Below are 16446 nucleotides of genomic sequence, written 5' to 3' on the forward strand. Positions count from 1 at the left end.
TAAGTGGGGGATTTAGCATCCAAATCTACATCTGAGAGCCGTTAACTCCTGAGGGTTTTTTGTTTTGTGTTTTTTTGGCTGTCCTAGGCCGCCTGGGAAGCTGCTGAATTTATTCTGATGCTGGTGCTTCTCAATGCGTGTGCCAGGAACCCGGGGTGGTCTGCAAATCTATCTGGCCAATTGGTCCCTCCGTAAGATCTACGCTCAGTACCCTCTTAACGTCGTATACACTATGGACACAGGATGGCACCATCCTGATCCCCCCACAACTCAAATTTTATTTGAGTGAGTCAAGACATCTTTATCTAAAATAAAGGTAAGTTATTCAAGTCCATATATAAATGAGGGGGGAAAAATGAAGACTTAAGGGTTATATTAAAGAGATGCCAGAATGGCTAAGAAAATGACTAGGTAAGATCAGAAGTCAGATGGAAAAGAAGAGGATGTTCTGTGTGAAGGAGGCAACGTGGTGGTTGGAGACTCAGAGGAAGGGCTAATTATGGTATTTTCTGTAGGATAAGGAGGAGATTTAGCAGAACTCACAGCAAGGGAATAAGCTGAAAATGATCAGGAGACAAGGTGAGGCAGTGATGGTAGGTAATGTAGGCTCTTTGAAGCCAGATAAAGAATTTTGGATTTCATGCAATAGGAATTTCTACATTCTATTTCTACATCTGGCATCAATTATTCATTTACCTATGGCTGCCTTCCTAGATATTTCATGAAAAACGACTCCATTCTTTTTTTTTCTATTTCAATAATTAATATATTTATTTAGTTAGAGCCGTAAGGGGAAGATAGATGCAATTAGATTTTTGCTCTGAGTTGATTATTGCCAAAAGGATCAACAAAATGAAAAATGAAGTAGAGGAGCAGAGGTAGGGACCAAGATGGCGCAACTCTGGCCCCGTGGAAAGTCAGCCCCCATGAATTTCTGGGGTCTGAGTTACTTCTCCATGCAGGTGGCACTGACATGCTGTGATCGCAGACTTCCTGGAAGAAGGCATTGCTCAGAGTCCTCATCAGTAACAGGAAGAGAAACCCGGAAACAAGATTCTCCTCTCTAAGACCACCAGGACAGATTGTCCTCTATTATAATTAATATCACCTGGAACTAGAAAAATAATGGAGGAAAAGTCCATGAGAAAAGCTCTTTTGGCTATTTTGATAAAATAAAATTTTATTTGCAGCATCCATGAAGACTTAAGAAATCTCCTGGAAGATTTTGTCTTCCCTTTTGTCTGATGCCCAGCTCGTAGCGTAGGAAGACGCTGACTTCCTGGCTGAGGGGGAACTGAAGAAAAAACAAAGAGGAGAGCAGCTTTTCGCAATGGCAACTATTGGCTTTATAGCAAATCTCACCGTAGGAAGATCTACAGGTATACCCGGAAGAAGAATAAGCAAGTACGAGGTCGTCCTTTGTGTCCTAAACCTATAACAGCTGGCTCCTTCCCTTTAAATACTCTCAGTATGAGTGACAGCAACACTGACCAATTAGAGCAGCTACAACTGGACTTATTCTGTGTGCATCTGCTTGGAAAGTGGCCGTGGTAGTCGTAAGCCACGCTGACTGGTTGCATTCCACATTGTGCTGGGGAGCCGTGGGTCTCAAGGTCCAGAAAACTTCCTGCATCCCACCCCCACACCCTTGTCAGATTCTGATCTGAGAAGAAACACTCAACCAACACTCAGTGATTCTTGGGAAAACATTTTGGCAAGCATCCTCAGCCATGACTAATTTGTCCCCTTCCTGGTTGTTGTCCTGGCACTTGGATTCTTGTGGAGATCTTAAATAGACAGTGTGGAAATCTGGATGGTTTTCATGCCCAATTGCTGCTGCACTGATTTAAAAAAAATATAATCCCCTCTCAGGGCAATGACACAGAATGGAGAAGGAAACGTTATCGTGGTCAGTTCTGGGAAGGTACTTGAGAGGAAGCTGAAAAGATCAGTCCACCAAAGTGGTGGTGGGGAGAGAGGGAAAATGGGGGAGGGGAACACGGGTTGGCTTTTTCTAGCTTCTCCAGGGGAGGGAGGCAGAAAGGAAAGGAAGCAAGGCGAACAGTGACCATTACCTGGGGACCTGTGCGTCTATATTAGCATAATAGTTATTTAATTGGATTATAGGTGATTTCATTTTTTCTTATCCATGGTTTCCTAAATTTTCCAAGTTTTCTACACTAACGGCTATCAGTTTTTAGTTAATAAAAGAAATAAAACATGTTTTTCCAAATGCTCATTTGCTTTATGGTATGTGTGGGGAATCCATTTTTATTAATGTTGTTGGGACCTCAAAGAGAAAAACAGTGTCTAGCATGAAAGGGGTTCATTATTTCGTAGAAGACATACTGACACAGACTTCTAGAACTATGACATCTCCACTGAAGGACGACAAGGTGTCCCCTATCTACTTACAGTCATAACATCACCCAGTAGTATGTCTTATGCATTTTAGCCACTTGATACTTTTTTAAGTGTGTAATTAGAGTAAATAAATGAAGCAAAAATATAACTAACAGTACAAAAAGCATATACTATAAGAGAACCCTTCCGGCTTCCTGGTGTTGGAATATAAGACGTGACAAACTGGTTTAGGACAACAGTTCTTCCAGCCCACATCCTAAGTTCTCAAAGACATTCGAAAGGGGATGAGGCCTCCTGTCTAACAATTTCCCAAACTTTTGAGATACAGACCCCAACCCACGATTTCCTTAATGACTTGTTCCACTCTGTTTTCATTTTCAGCATATAGCACTCTCAAGATGAGAAGTTTCTGTATGTTTACTAGAAGATGTGTAAAGCCCCTCAAACTGTGTAAAACTTTTTCTTTAAAACAACAAAATGTTAGTGCTTTGTGATTTAGTGCAGAAGAACATTCTTGCTCCTCCTTCATGTGTCCTTTGTGATTTGGGGAGTATCCATGCTCCATCTGGGGAATCTATTGCCCAGGCTCTGCACCCAGAAGCAGCCTCACACCCTGGGCTTGGCTGATCCTGGCTCCAAAGAGCTCCTCCTATATAAAAAACTACTTTTAGCCAACACCAAATTGCTTGTGCTTTATTCTGGGCTCCCCCACGTAATCCACTGGCATGGGTGCTTTAAGGATAACTTAGAAGCTGAGTCATATTATTGACCTTGCCAAAGACATAGAAAATCTAGCGGAAAAAAAGAGTTGATGAGAAAAATCAGGAAACCAGGGACCCAGCACTTTTTCTGTGCAAAACTGGCTTGGTGACTTTGGACAAAGACTTTAACCCCCTGGGTTTTGATTTCTTTGTCTGTCAAGGGGGAAAGCAACATCTATCTGCAAACCTCAGTGGGTTTGGAAGATCAAATACAAGTAAGGAAATGCACTTTGAAGAGCATAGCACCCTGTTCAGACGTAAGGATCACGGGGATGCAGCCTCGGGGAAAGCTTTTCATCTCTCTGTGTCCTTCGATCCTCCATCAACGAGGGGAGCCCCGAGGGGAGCCCCATCTCTGCAAGGACTCATTGCCCACCTTCCCAGTCTCCCCAGCCCCTTCACGGAAGAAAGCAAAACCACAGCCACAGCTGCCTGAGGGACGTGCTCGCTCTACCCGCACCGATCCCCTCTCAATGCCTCCGACTTGCTCGGAATCCTTATGTCATGGGGCCAACACCAACACCAACTTGCTTTTACAACCTGCAGCTGATTACTCTGAAAGTTATTTTATGGATCCTTTTTTCCTGTAGAATGGGTTTTTATTTCTAGTGATTAAACATCCGGACTCGCACTGTTCTAATTGCTTTGCAGATGTGTATATATCCATCTCTTGTCTCCTGAGAGCTTTACGAGGTCCTGGAGGACAGTCATGTTTCCTGGTACTTCATCATTTCACCCGTTCACCTGGCACCACGCGCCACACCCTTCACGCCCAGCCCCGTTCCCATCAGCGTGTCCCTGCTGCCTCCACGACGCAGTTCCACATCCTCTGCACGGCAGTGGTGCCTCTTAAAACCCTTTCCCACCCCACTGCTAACTTCAGCCCAGCCAGGAGCCTTCTGCGTACTGCCTGTGGCCACACTCCTCCGCTACGCTCCCACTTCCCAAGGTTCAGCAACAGGATTTTGTCTTTTGAACACTATTATCTTTCCTGATCCTGGATCCCTATGGCCTCCATTGTTCGTCACTGAGTTAGCGTGGATTAAATTTGGTCTGCATTTACTCCCTTGTTTTATGTATGCTAAATTAGCCTCTTTTCAGCATGGTATAAGGAACTTGAGGTAGGAGCCTTTCCTTGCTTTTTCCTTCCCTTTTGGTCTCTCTGACTGTCCCCGGCACTGTGATATATATGAAGTAACCCAAGAGCTCACAATCATTTTTGAGAATGTAGGCTCCTTACGAACCAGCACGCATATTTCATTCCAGAGTCGTCAAGACCTCTGGCAGAGCAACGGTTGGGCTTTAGTCTGTAATACTTTGCACAGAGTAAATGTTCAACAAAAGATGCATTTATCAGCACTTGGGATAACCAGGACTGTGGTCCCACACATTCTCGGGAGCACAGCCAACAAGCACCCCACGGTACCACAGGGAGGAGTTTTCAGAGGTTTTCAAACAGATATTACCACGATCAGAAATTAAGTGCCTGTGTGTCTGTGGGGCAGAGAAGGGGGACCTGGCCTAGACCCTCTTCTTACCTCTTTTCAAATACTATAACCTTTATCTTTTCTACACATGGACTTCACACGAAGGCAGAATGACATAGTATGAAAGGTTCAGGCATTGTTTTCATGCTCCCAGAGTCAGGGGACTTTAGACTTAAGACGTACTAAGATTGGCTGCATCACCTCCCACCAAGGGCTGACTTAAGACCTAAAGTGTCCTTGGAGTCTGGAGTATGGCTAGAACCACAGCAAAGTTTCACTTTCTGCACCTGGAGCCCCATTTTCTCATCGCCTGCTTGCTAACTCCTTCCCATCTGGATTTGGCACACAGCCCACCAAGCTTAACCCTATGAGGCACTAAATACATAATATTTTGTTTTTCTGTTGCTTCAGGGCCACTGATATGTTCATACATATTTTCATCTCCCATGAATGCTCTGCAGCTTCTGGTCCTGAGGGCCACCCCATTCTTCTTAAATTCATTCTTCCTTGACACCTTGGTTTTCCTCCAACATTTCCAACATTTCTCCTCTGCGTCTTTCCCGATTCCTTCTTATTCTGCTTCTCTCTTTAAGGTGGGCCACAGGGTCCCTCCCTTGCACCCTCTTTTCTTTATTCCCTATAATTCTCTCTCTTGCTCTGTACAGCATGGTCAACTGCTGCCTTCACAGTTCACTTCCTTGCACCCCGACCAGACTCCTTCTCTGATTTCTGTGATCTGTTCATATGCCACAGTACTCTGGGGCTCACGTATTGGAATCATCTTTGACTTTAGAGAGAGAAAGAGATGAGTCAAGAATGACTCATTATTATTTTTCGCCTCAGTACCTGAGTAATGATGTCTTTCGATACTTACAATGTGGGTGCTAGGGTGGGAAAAGGCAAGGCGGGATGGTGGGCACAACCCAAACAAGAAATGGACGATTACAGTATCGTATGGAGAGGGCAAAGTTTGCCCAACCCAGATTAGGGGGGGAGAGTGGTCAGGAAAGAAGGACGAAGTATAATTTGGTCATTTCATGACTTCTGCCTATTTAAAAAAATGACTTCCCACGGCCTTGATGAAGCACAAGTCCCATAGCATAAGCACAAGGCTCATGGAATGGAGGAAAAACCCTCTAACTCAGACAACATTGTCTTCTGACCTTTTCTGTCAGGATCCCCAGCTGCAGATCCTAACCTCAATAAGACTGGAATAAACTCCATTTCTCAGACAGTTCTGGGTACTTCTACCTAAATACCTTTGTTTGCATGGTTTCCTTTCTACACTGTGCTTGTCCCCCCCCCCGCCTTCCCCCCACCCCCCACCATCTCCAATCTCCAAAAGCCTCTTCCATCCTTCAAGACCCATTGTGAATGGCAGCTACTGCGAAGAAGCATCTGATTCCACCTCTACTCCCACTGAAAACATGCAGGTGGCTCACCCTCATTCGGGCAGCGCTCCTTCTAAGGCTCTCTGATGGCCCTTACAGTCCGCCTTGTAAGATTAGTTCCATCTGGTTTCCTCCTCTGCATTAATAGGAGAGGCTTCTGGATTATAATCTCTTTGAGGGCAAAAGCATCCAGTTACTAATCCTTGAATTTCTCCCGCAGAACTGCACCAAGCCGTGTATGCATGTGCGTGTGCGTGTGTTTGTGTGTGTATGTGTGTGTGTGTCAGGCACCAAAGAAATCCATTTTACATTTTCCCTTGTCTTTCTTACTCCTCTTGACTTCAGCCAATTTGTACTAAGTGTTATATTGGCACGAACCTATGCTACAATCCTAGCAAGTATTCAGTCTCATCCCTTGTTCATTTATAGAGCGAAAGAGATGGGTTTCTGGAGGGTTCTTCCAAAGGCACCATCCTCATCTCTGTCCAGTGACATGCCAGTCTTTGGAAAGTGCACTTCATTGATTTCTCTAGCCAAGAAAGGCTCCATGCTGTATCAAAGCCAAGTCTGTCGAAACCATAAGTTCTCTGCACCCACACCTGAATCCGCATAATTCCCCAAAGCCACAAAGGTATAAATAAAAACTTCCAACAGGACAGTGGAACGTTTGCCAACTGTGGGAAGATAAATGGCCTGGGGACTACTTGCTCCAAAGGCAGAATGGCTTGATTTCTGATTTTAATGTGGAAAAAGAGATGCTGGGAGTCTAAGATTTTTTTCTTTCATTGCCAGAAAGTTATGGGTCACAACATTTAATTTGATTAATTCCTGGTTTCCAAGAGAAAACCTACGAGGAACCTTGGGAGGCCCGATAAAATAAGTATGTGCAATTGTTAAGACAGGAAAGGAAAAAAAATGACTCCCATCAGAGCCCACAAAGACCGTTTCCAGTCCCAAACATGGGTCCCCAGAGACAGCCTGGAAACCAAATTATTGTCAAATAGATGCTTACCTTTTACAACAGCTCACAGCAAAAGAAAACATGTAGCTTAACATCTCTCCCACAACTCACCTTTCTAGTTTTTTTTTTTTTTTAAAGATTTTATTTATTTATTTAACAGAGATAGAGACAGCCAGCGAGAGAGGGAACACAAGCAGGGGGAGTGGGAGAGGAAGAAGCAGGCTCCCAGCGGGAGAGCCTTGATCCCATAATGCCAGGATCACGCCCTGAGCCGAAGGCAGACGCTTAAGGACTGAGCCACTCAGGCGCCCCTCTAGTTTTTTTTTTTTTCTTTCTTTCTTTTATTCTCTCTCTCTCTGCCTTCCCCTCTCCCTGATGTTACACTTCCAGGTCAGAGTTCTTCTACCAGTTAGATATGTATCATTGGATGAGTCACTTGACCTTCTTAAGCCTCAGCGTGCTCATCAGCAAAATGAGGTGTTTATATTACATTGTGAAGATTCTTTTACTCTGAAGTCTAAATATAAATGCAAGCCTGCTCTGTCTGTTCCCATGCAATCGGTCGCACAAGTGGTCTAACCTTTTTTCTAAGGTGGTGACTGTGGCTTCAGCATGCCCGAAGAGTGAGCTAATTTGTTGGTGGGGTCAAGTATGGAGAGTTCCACCTTGTTTGAAAAGTCAGATCCAATGGCTGAATGAAGTGGCTGGAGCCAAAGATGAATGGGGTGAGTCACATAATTTAATACGTGGACCGGAGGGATCTGTTTTGAAATTTCATTGCACAGCTAATTAATTGGCCAACTTGGCCAATAACTTGACCATTTTCTTCCTAACTGTCCAATCTCTGTGTGTGGGTGTGTGTGTGTGTGTTTACATTCGAAAATGGCATTGTACAAATTGGAGACTTTTAAATCTGAGACTGTCAGGCCTGGTCAGAGCTTTTCTTACCAGAGTCTCACGTGGGAAAACAGAGAGTGAAAAAGATGAAGAGGTCTTTCAGCTGGTTAGTGTAGGAGACAAGACTGGGCCAGGTGCTCATAATCCTGTGAAACCACACAGCAGCTATTAGCTAATTTATCTTTCATTTCCTCCCACAGGATGACCCAGAATTCAACTTGGATTAAGACGAAACAGACTACACTTCATCAGCTTTTTATTTTTCACTCTTTCTTTTTTCCTGGCCTTAACTTTCTCCTCCCATGAGTCCTCTCCTTCCTTCTATTCCATTTGTAGAAAATGTCCTCCACACACGGTTCTTTTGTGTAGTTTTCATGTCATTTCATCCATGTGGTTAATTCCCTCATCTGGACGCCTGCTTGGAGGAGGGTTTCGTATTAGTTTTGGCTTGGGCATCCATTTCCTGCCTATGAGCGACAACAGAGACTGCCTCCCAAAATACTCCCCCGCCCCGTGCTGATAAGAGGAGCTGGCAAAGGGCAAGACAGAAGCCACAAGGAGAGGTGGAGCCATCTAGGCTCAAGGGAATCCAGCTACCTACATGGCAGGATTCTGAGATTTGAGAGGTGAGCTAAGGATTCACTCTCAGCACCCATTCATCATGAGGAAAGTACTTGACATCTGGGGACTCAGGAAGGCTACCCTGACTAATAATGACATTGGACTAAGAGGTAACATAGGTAAATTGACTCTTTTCACCGTTTCTCCAACATCTGATGGGAGCTTGGACAGCAGTAGTTAAGATGTCTAAATATTAGGTCAAAGTATGCAAAAATTCTTCTGTGGTCTCAACAGGAAGAGCCTCACTCACACGAGAGACCCCTTCTACCAGCTAAGGAGAAGCTGGCTTTGAGAGCATGTGGCATCACTCTGTGTGCTGTTAAACTTGGACAGGTTTGCTCTTTGGGGAATGTATGGCATGTCAGTCTACGAGAGATGGTGACGCCTGGTGGGAGAAAGGTGCATGAGAGGGCCCATCAGGCTCTTCCAACTTCGGGAGTCTGTGGATGGCACCTTCCCACCACTTAACCATTATTTGGTCCCAGGCGAGCATCTTTATAAATGGAGATTTAGCAGGTGGTACCCATTTAGAAAACAGGTCAAAAGAGCCACTGCCTTCTGAAACAAACAAAGCAGAAGGAGTAAAATACAGAAAAATGGTAAAGAGTCTTTGTGACTTCTAAGCTCTAGGTGTGTTCTAAGGGGGCTAACAACCCATCTGCAGGGCTGGGGGGTTGGAGAATGGATGCTTTTCCAACGGGAAGAGGAAAGGGAGCATGCAGCTACATGGAGTCTCCAATGTCTGTCTCCGCAATGGCAACGACTTCCGTCTATACGGTGCCATCCATCAGCCCTGATCTCAGGGAATGCTCAAGTCCTGACTTGACTTAGATCCTCAGTCTGGTCCTCAATGGGCTAAAGAATGACACCTCTCTATGTGCCGCATCTATTTCAGAGAAGACTAGCTCATGTGAACTAGGACACTGGGACGCTAAGGGACTGAACCCAGAGTGGAGAAGGAAGAGGCGGAGGGAGAGAAGCTGTGAGAAATACTGATGCTTTTTTTTTTTTTTTTCCAAGCAGGACCCTCAGTATCATCCATGGAAGAGACACCTCGACTCAGGTAACATCTCTGAAAGGCCTTTTGTAATCTCAGCCTCACTCCACCTCCCTCCCACCTTTGAATGGGATTTGGTGCTCTTTGGAGTGTGTCAGAGTAAGGTGAGCACTCTGACATCGAATCACAAGTGCTGCTGAAGACATGTTTTTTCCCTGATGCTTTGGGGGTTCAGAAATAGAGGGAACATTTAGGATAGAGGTGAGGAGAGGCCACAGCTTGGAAGGGAGGGGAATGATCGAGAATCTGATCTGCTCCAGTAAGATATTCAACAAGATGTGCAGGGATTACAGATATAAGTCATATAGACACAGAAACCACCAACGATTATGATTCACTAAAACGCTGAAGAAAAAATAAACTCCTATAACACAGAGATAGGCGCAAAGCAGTGGCGAAAATAACTCTGAGAAGCGCAGGTCAGTAAGAACACAGATGGAAGCCTGTCCCTGTCGATGTTTCCAGGGGGACGGCTAGAAAAGGTTGGGCCCTAAGGGGTCCTTTTACACTGGTTGGGAATTGAATAAAGGGATGTCGTCTTTCCTTAATTACTCTCTCTGCAATCATCACATCATCGCTGTGCTGATGCCTCAGGGAGAGGCGTGTAATTGGAGGATGGATGGGTATCTGAGAGGAAGGGCTATGGTGGAATATACGAGCACTGAGTTGAGGACCAGGACCTGTGTGTTCTAGACTTGGCTTAGCTATTAGGTGGCATGTGGTCAAGCTGCAGTGCAATGGCCAAAGCCCTGGGCTTTTTACAATCATAAGTCATGGCTTTCTAAACCTGAGCAGGTCACTTGATCTCTGAGCCTCAGTGTCCCAATTTGTAAAATAGGAATGAAAATACCTCTCTTCTAAGATTGCAGGGTAAGTGTTATGAAGAAATGTATGTGAAATGGTTTTAAGAACTGAAACATACTATATGAAAGAGGTCTGGCCCAATCCTGTCAGTTACAGCTGGTAGACAATACCCCAAAGAAACAGAATGTCATGCCCAAGGGCCCACATAACAGAGTTGGGCCTCATACCCAATTTTTAGTTTGAATCCAGTTTTCTTTTATGACACTGTCATGATGCCTGTTGCTTTCCACCTGATGTGGCCAGATGAAGGATGGATAAGAACATGGGGAGAGGGGGGCGCCTGGGTACCGCAGTCGTTAAGCGTCTGCCTTTGGCTCAGGGCATGATCCCGGCGTTCCGGGATCGAGTCCCACATCGGGCTCCTCCTCTGGGAGCCTGCTTCTTCCTCTCTCACTCCCCCTGCTTGTGTTCCCTCTCTTGCTGGCTGTCTCTCTGTCACATAAATAAATAAAATCTTAAAAAAAAAAAAAAAAGAACATGGGGAGAGGAAGGGGAATTTTGAAGAAAGCAATGGCCGCCATGCGAGTGCCAACCCCGAGAGAGCTGTATGGCTGGAGGGTGGGCACCTTCAGAGACATGCACAGGGATCAGAGAGGGATCTCTAGCTGGGAACTCTCGTGAAGTCAACCAGCACCCACCAATCCAGTCCAACCACAGAAAGACCTCCGTAAGACTGCTGAGAAACCTAATAAGTAACAACGGATAGAAGTTTCAGCTTCTGCGATCTTGCTTCTCAGGTCTATTAAGTTAGGGTCCTTGCTTGTAGGTTCTTAGCAATAACACACCACCATTACTTTTTTGCTAAATGCCAATAAAATACAAAAAGTAAGATGACCCTCTGTCCATGGCTGGTTTTGGACCTGTGGATCAATTTCACTATACTGGACGAGAAAGCAAGAGTTTTTCTCACATAAAAGTTTAATCTGGCTACTCCTGTCCAGGTGGGCTTAATTTGGGCTTTGCATAAAAAACAAGTCCCTTCAACAAAGTCTGATGATGAGAAACAGGGAAACCCAGATGAGAACACCCTCTTCAGGCAAACATGAAGTGTGGGCCATTTATCACCTTCAGCAGGACACATGACTGCTAATTGGTCTCTTCGTTAACCAAGGAGAACATGTACCACTATAGCAACTCACAAGCCAGTGGCAGTCTGGGGCGGTCCTCAAGTGCTTTCTAACTTATAATCATATGTCTTCTGAAGTCTGCTGGCCTAGAAAAGTGACTCTAATTCCTCACGAATAGACTACCCTCACCCTCACTAATGACGGACTCCCCAGGAAGGAAGACGGCAAGCAAGGGGTACACATCACAAACAGAGGAGAAACACTACACCCCAGCCTGAATCAGGGATGATTTATCTTTTAAAACCAGGCTACAGCCAGAGTGCTTTGTATTATCCGGGGGTAAGGGGAGCATGAGAAATCCTTTTAGCTTCTGCAGTTCCTAGGAAAGGAGCTTCTACTCTCTTCCTCATGAACGACTGTTCTGTTCTCTAAGATTCTTATCACTTATGCGATGTGTGGACAGGGACAAAGGGATACTTAGGCAGAAGTGTCAAGCTTCTGTGGCATGGAAGGTCTGTGTGGGTGGGAAAGTTAGCAAAGAAATTCTGCCAGCAACAGACAAGGAATGAGCTCTTTCTAGTAGCAACGAGTACTTCAAGTTTAAAGATGAGTGGGCAAAATCCCATTCCCACTGGACATGCCAAGAGACACAGCAGTAAGGTCCCCCGGGGATAGGAGGCTAGCGACACCTTCCAGCCAGACTCCTTCCCCTTCCTGCAAGGAAATGCTGAGCCAGGGCTTTACTTTGGGGGTCTGCCCAGAGCAGCTTATCAAATGCCCGTGGACCAAGAGAGGATAGTAAGAGCGCATAGGGCGATGGCTCCCTCATTAGCTATCCTGGAGGATTCACTGGTCAGTAGCTTCCAAGTACTCTGCTGCAGACTTCTCACCTAGGATGTGTGACTTCTGGAGGCAGCATGCCAGATAAATTAGCTATCACTCCCATTCAACTCTGACATCACTGGGATCTTGTTGACATTTTTTTTTTTTTTTAGTGAATTTCAGAGGTTTTATCCAACTAGCAAACTGTACCATCAGATCGGATGAGGACCTAAGAATAGCCTCCTTAATAAAAAGCATAAATGCGGTGGGTGTGGTTGGAATCTAGGAAGCTAGTGGGGGTGTCCCTATGCCCACGGTTCCCAGATGATGACTCTGAGAGGAAAGACAGCTAAGGTCGCATAAGAAACCTATCAAATGTGCAAGAATGCTCGTTTGCATTCGGTTCCTCCCTCTCTGCAAACCGGTGAGCGTAACGTGCCAGCGACGGCAGCCTCCGAGAGCGCAGAGGCCAGCCATTAATAGTGAGACAGCCGAGTCTGAAGAGCAACGCGGCCTTACCTGGAGACAGGGAGGCGTCGTACGAACTTCTCTCCTTGCGATTCATCTTGAAGGCCTGGATGTCCTTTTCCCTGTATGTCCCAAAGCCTTCGTAGCTCCTCCTTTTACTCCCGCTCATGTCACTGTCCCACTTGTCATTCGAAGGGTTCATGTCACTGAACACGTCCAGGCTCTCGGGTCTGGGGCCGCCACCATCGCCACCGCTGCCGGAGTACCTTTTGGTGCACGCGTCCGCAGGCTCGCCACTCAAGTCCCCTTTGTCCTTGGCCTGGGTCCAATGCTGGGCATCAGACAGTGACAGGGTGGACAGGGTGTCCACCTCGAAGTTGCTCTTGGCAGCTCTGTGGCCGGCGTCCCCGTGCTGGTGCTTCTGTTTCTCTTTATGCTTACTCTTCTCACTCACCAGCGGGAGCTCCTTGTCCGCACCGGCCAGCCGCTCGCTCAGGAGGTGGCTGGAGAAGCCCGGGCCTTTGCCCGTGAACAGACCGCTCAGGTTGTCATGGGTCCCCAGGATCCGGTCTTCCTTGTGCTTATGCTTGTGTTTGTGTTTCCTCTTGTGGAGCCGGCCGCCGGACAGCCCGGTGCCGCCCGCCTTGGGAGGATTCAGGGCCGGCTGCATGTCACCGAGGCCCATGCCAACAGGTCCCTGCAGGTGGACTCCGTGCTTCGCTTTATGCTTCGCTGTCCCGGACATCTTCACGTGGGAGCTCGCGTGGAACTGAGGTGGCGGCACCGTCGGCCTCATGAACGGGGAAGCTGCTCCGAGCGTGTGCGACAGGTACAAGGGAGCTGGGTACTGACTGTAGTAACCAAGGTTCATCATAGGCATTGATGTGTAAGGCATTCCATAGGGTGCATAGTAACTTCCACTGGGAATAGGGTAGCTGAACCCTTGTAAAAAAGGCACCTTTGTCATGGTGTCATTGGTTTTGGCAGGCCTACCACGCTTCTTCTTTGACTTCAGGTCTGAAGTCCTGCGAAGATAGAGCAACGGGTCGTACTGGATATATGGCACTGGGTAATAGTGATCAAAATTAATCCGAAAAATGCTGGGGTATGGATTCTCGTGGTAGAAGGTGTAACTCCGGTGCGAGATCCTGAACACCTGGAACTTGGTGACGAGCTCCTCCAGGTCTGCCAGAAACTGAAGATCATCGCGATTCTGCAGGCTTTTCCGTTTCCTCTTGTGCTTTGGCTTCTTGAGGCTTTCGTGGGCCAGAAAGTTGTCCACCATGAGATGCTTCTGCCGGTGGCCATGCCGGGTCTTTGTGCTGGTGTCGGACGCAATGGTCTCCGGGTTGTCCAGGGAGCAGAAATCAAAGGAGTACCTCCGTCGGGATTCCGAACTCTTCTCCGCTTGGTCAGACGTGCTGTTGTTGTCCGTCCCGATGCCACTGTCGCTTGGGATCGTCTCCTCGCTGTGCGACTCACTCACAGGGGACAGCGTGATCTCCTTGAGTGACCCGATCTCGCAAAGGTGGGAAGGCGAGTTGGCCATCAGCCTGGGTGGGGACAGCTTCCAGGCTCCACTGTGGATTCCCTTCTGGGTTTTGGTTGGAAGAGCACTGATGGGCTGGAGATTTGGCATAGTTTTCAACTCTGAAAAATTGGTTTCAGTGCTGGCGGGGCTCAGGTTGCCATTTGACCCACCTAACTGTGTTGAAAGTGGGTGCATAGCTGCTGGTGAAGACGCCACAAGTGACTGAAAGTTGGAAGGCACGGCTGGAACGTCCGGCTGGCTAGAAACAGGCCTTGGGTGCTTGATGGCTGTTTTGGGTTCCTCGGATGGGGGTGGCAGCTCTGCTCTTGGCTTCCTGCCCCTCTTCTTGCCAATGTAGATGGTTCCCCTCTTGCTGACGTTAATCTGCTTGCCCAATTTGCTCTCAATTGCTGCTGCCCCAGGGCTGGTCTCCGGGGGAGCTTTAGCCTTCAGAGCAATGTTGCTGGAGCAGGACAAGATCTGGTTCAAGATATTTTTCCTCTTGAGTGTTTTCATCTTATTGATGGTTTTGATGGTCTTCTTATCCAATACCCCAAGCTTTCCAACCTTTTTGTGAAATTTCATCTCGCTCATGGGCTTGTCCTCTCCTGGCACCAGCTGGGCCAGCTTGGCTAAACTGCGTCGTCTCTTTCTTTTCTTCGTGCCGGGGAACTCCCGGCTGATGGGACTGACCGGACTGGTGGAAGTCCCCTCGTGAATCGTCTCCACCGTGAGCAAAGGCTGCTTCTTCGGCCGCCCCCGCTTCTTCTTGACGGGCGTGATCACAGTAAGACTGTCTGTGTTGGTATACAGAGGGCTGGACGGGGTGATGGGGTAGGCAGACGGCGGTTCCACCATCAGTTTATCGGAGGTGGCCATGACTGCCTCCCGGAGCATACTGGTGGGCTTTGGTTTGCTGCACGTCCACCTCCGTTTCGCAGCAAATTTGGGATGCTGGATTTCTGGCAGCTTTCTCGATGGAGAGTGGTCCGTGCACGTCGGAGGCGTCATGATCATGGGTGGCTTCCGCTGCTTCGACACACCTCCTGGCATGACTTTCTCGGCATTTCCACCTGTTTCAAGGCCAACTGAGGGGGACTCGTTCTCTATCATTTTACTCAACTTAGGGACCCGGGGATCTTTCTTATTTCCCTCAGTGTTGGAAAGTATCCTGTTAACCACTTCACTGCTCATAGTGATTCCAGAAGCCAGGGCTTTCTCTGGCATGATCTTTTCCACCACTGCTTTGATGGACTGTCTCTTTTTCCTCTTATGGCTGGTTGGATCGAGACAGGGTGCCTTGATAGGGATCGTAATCCGGACGTGACTTGAGTCATTCTCGGGATTACTGACAGAACTCGAATTCTGCCTGGCTGGTGATGCCTCTTGGGCATTATCTGCAGGGTAGCCTTCCCTTTTCCCTTCTGTATTGTCAAATGCTTTCTGGGCATTCTTGACCCAGTCCAGGTCTGGGCTTGATATGGTTTGACTTATCACATCTTTTTTACTGGACTTTTTCTTGCTGCCAATAGTAGGTGGTTCTGGGGGCTCCTTTGCAACTCCTCCATCTGGATCTACCAAGAGCTGGAGCCCGTTGCACTCGACAGAGCTGCTGGGTGGGGCTGGCGAGCTGTGGCTGCCCGGGGATGGGACCACACCTCCCAAGAGCAGATCTTTGCTGCTGTTGGACAGCTGACTCCACGTGCTCCCTGCACTGCCTTTCTTACCCTGGGCCTTTGCAAAGGAAGCCACGGGCTCAAGAGCGGGGATCTTGCTGGTGCTTACAGTGTCTCTGCCAGACTCTGGACTGATGAAACAATTCTGAGTGGCAGGTCCACTGTCAGAGTTGGTGGACCAGTCCATGTGGTTCTGGCTGCTGCTTTTTTGCTGGTGCTTTGGTTTTAAGGTGTCACTGGTGACGTCCTGTGGGAGGCCTGGGTCATAGTGGAGACTTGAGTGTTTCTGTGGCCGCTCGTAAGCCTAAGGGGGCCGTGGAGAAGGAGAGGGAGAGAGAGAGAGAGAGAAACAAGACGAGCATGTTAGAGCTATTTAAAATTCAAAAGGCTTACTTATTTGAAAGTTGGAAAGAGCCATCTTTAATTCCAGAATGCGTCTGGAGGTTTTCTCATTTGTAGAAGTAAAAATACGTTGCACT

General features: G+C 47.2%; 1 protein-coding gene across 1 annotated transcript in view; it reads right to left on the reverse strand.

Annotated features, from left to right (window-relative positions):
* Positions 1 to 16446, reverse strand: part of SETBP1 (SET binding protein 1) — a 363337-nt gene that overhangs the window by 89545 nt on the left and 257346 nt on the right. Inside the window, 1 exon segment of the mRNA XM_044382971.3 lies at positions 12812 to 16271. Coding sequence (XP_044238906.3) covers positions 12812 to 16271 — 3460 coding nt within the window.

The sequence above is a fragment of the Ursus arctos genome, unplaced genomic scaffold (assembly GCF_023065955.2).
Source record: "Ursus arctos isolate Adak ecotype North America unplaced genomic scaffold, UrsArc2.0 scaffold_17, whole genome shotgun sequence".
In the NCBI taxonomy this organism is placed as follows: domain Eukaryota; kingdom Metazoa; phylum Chordata; class Mammalia; order Carnivora; family Ursidae; genus Ursus; species Ursus arctos.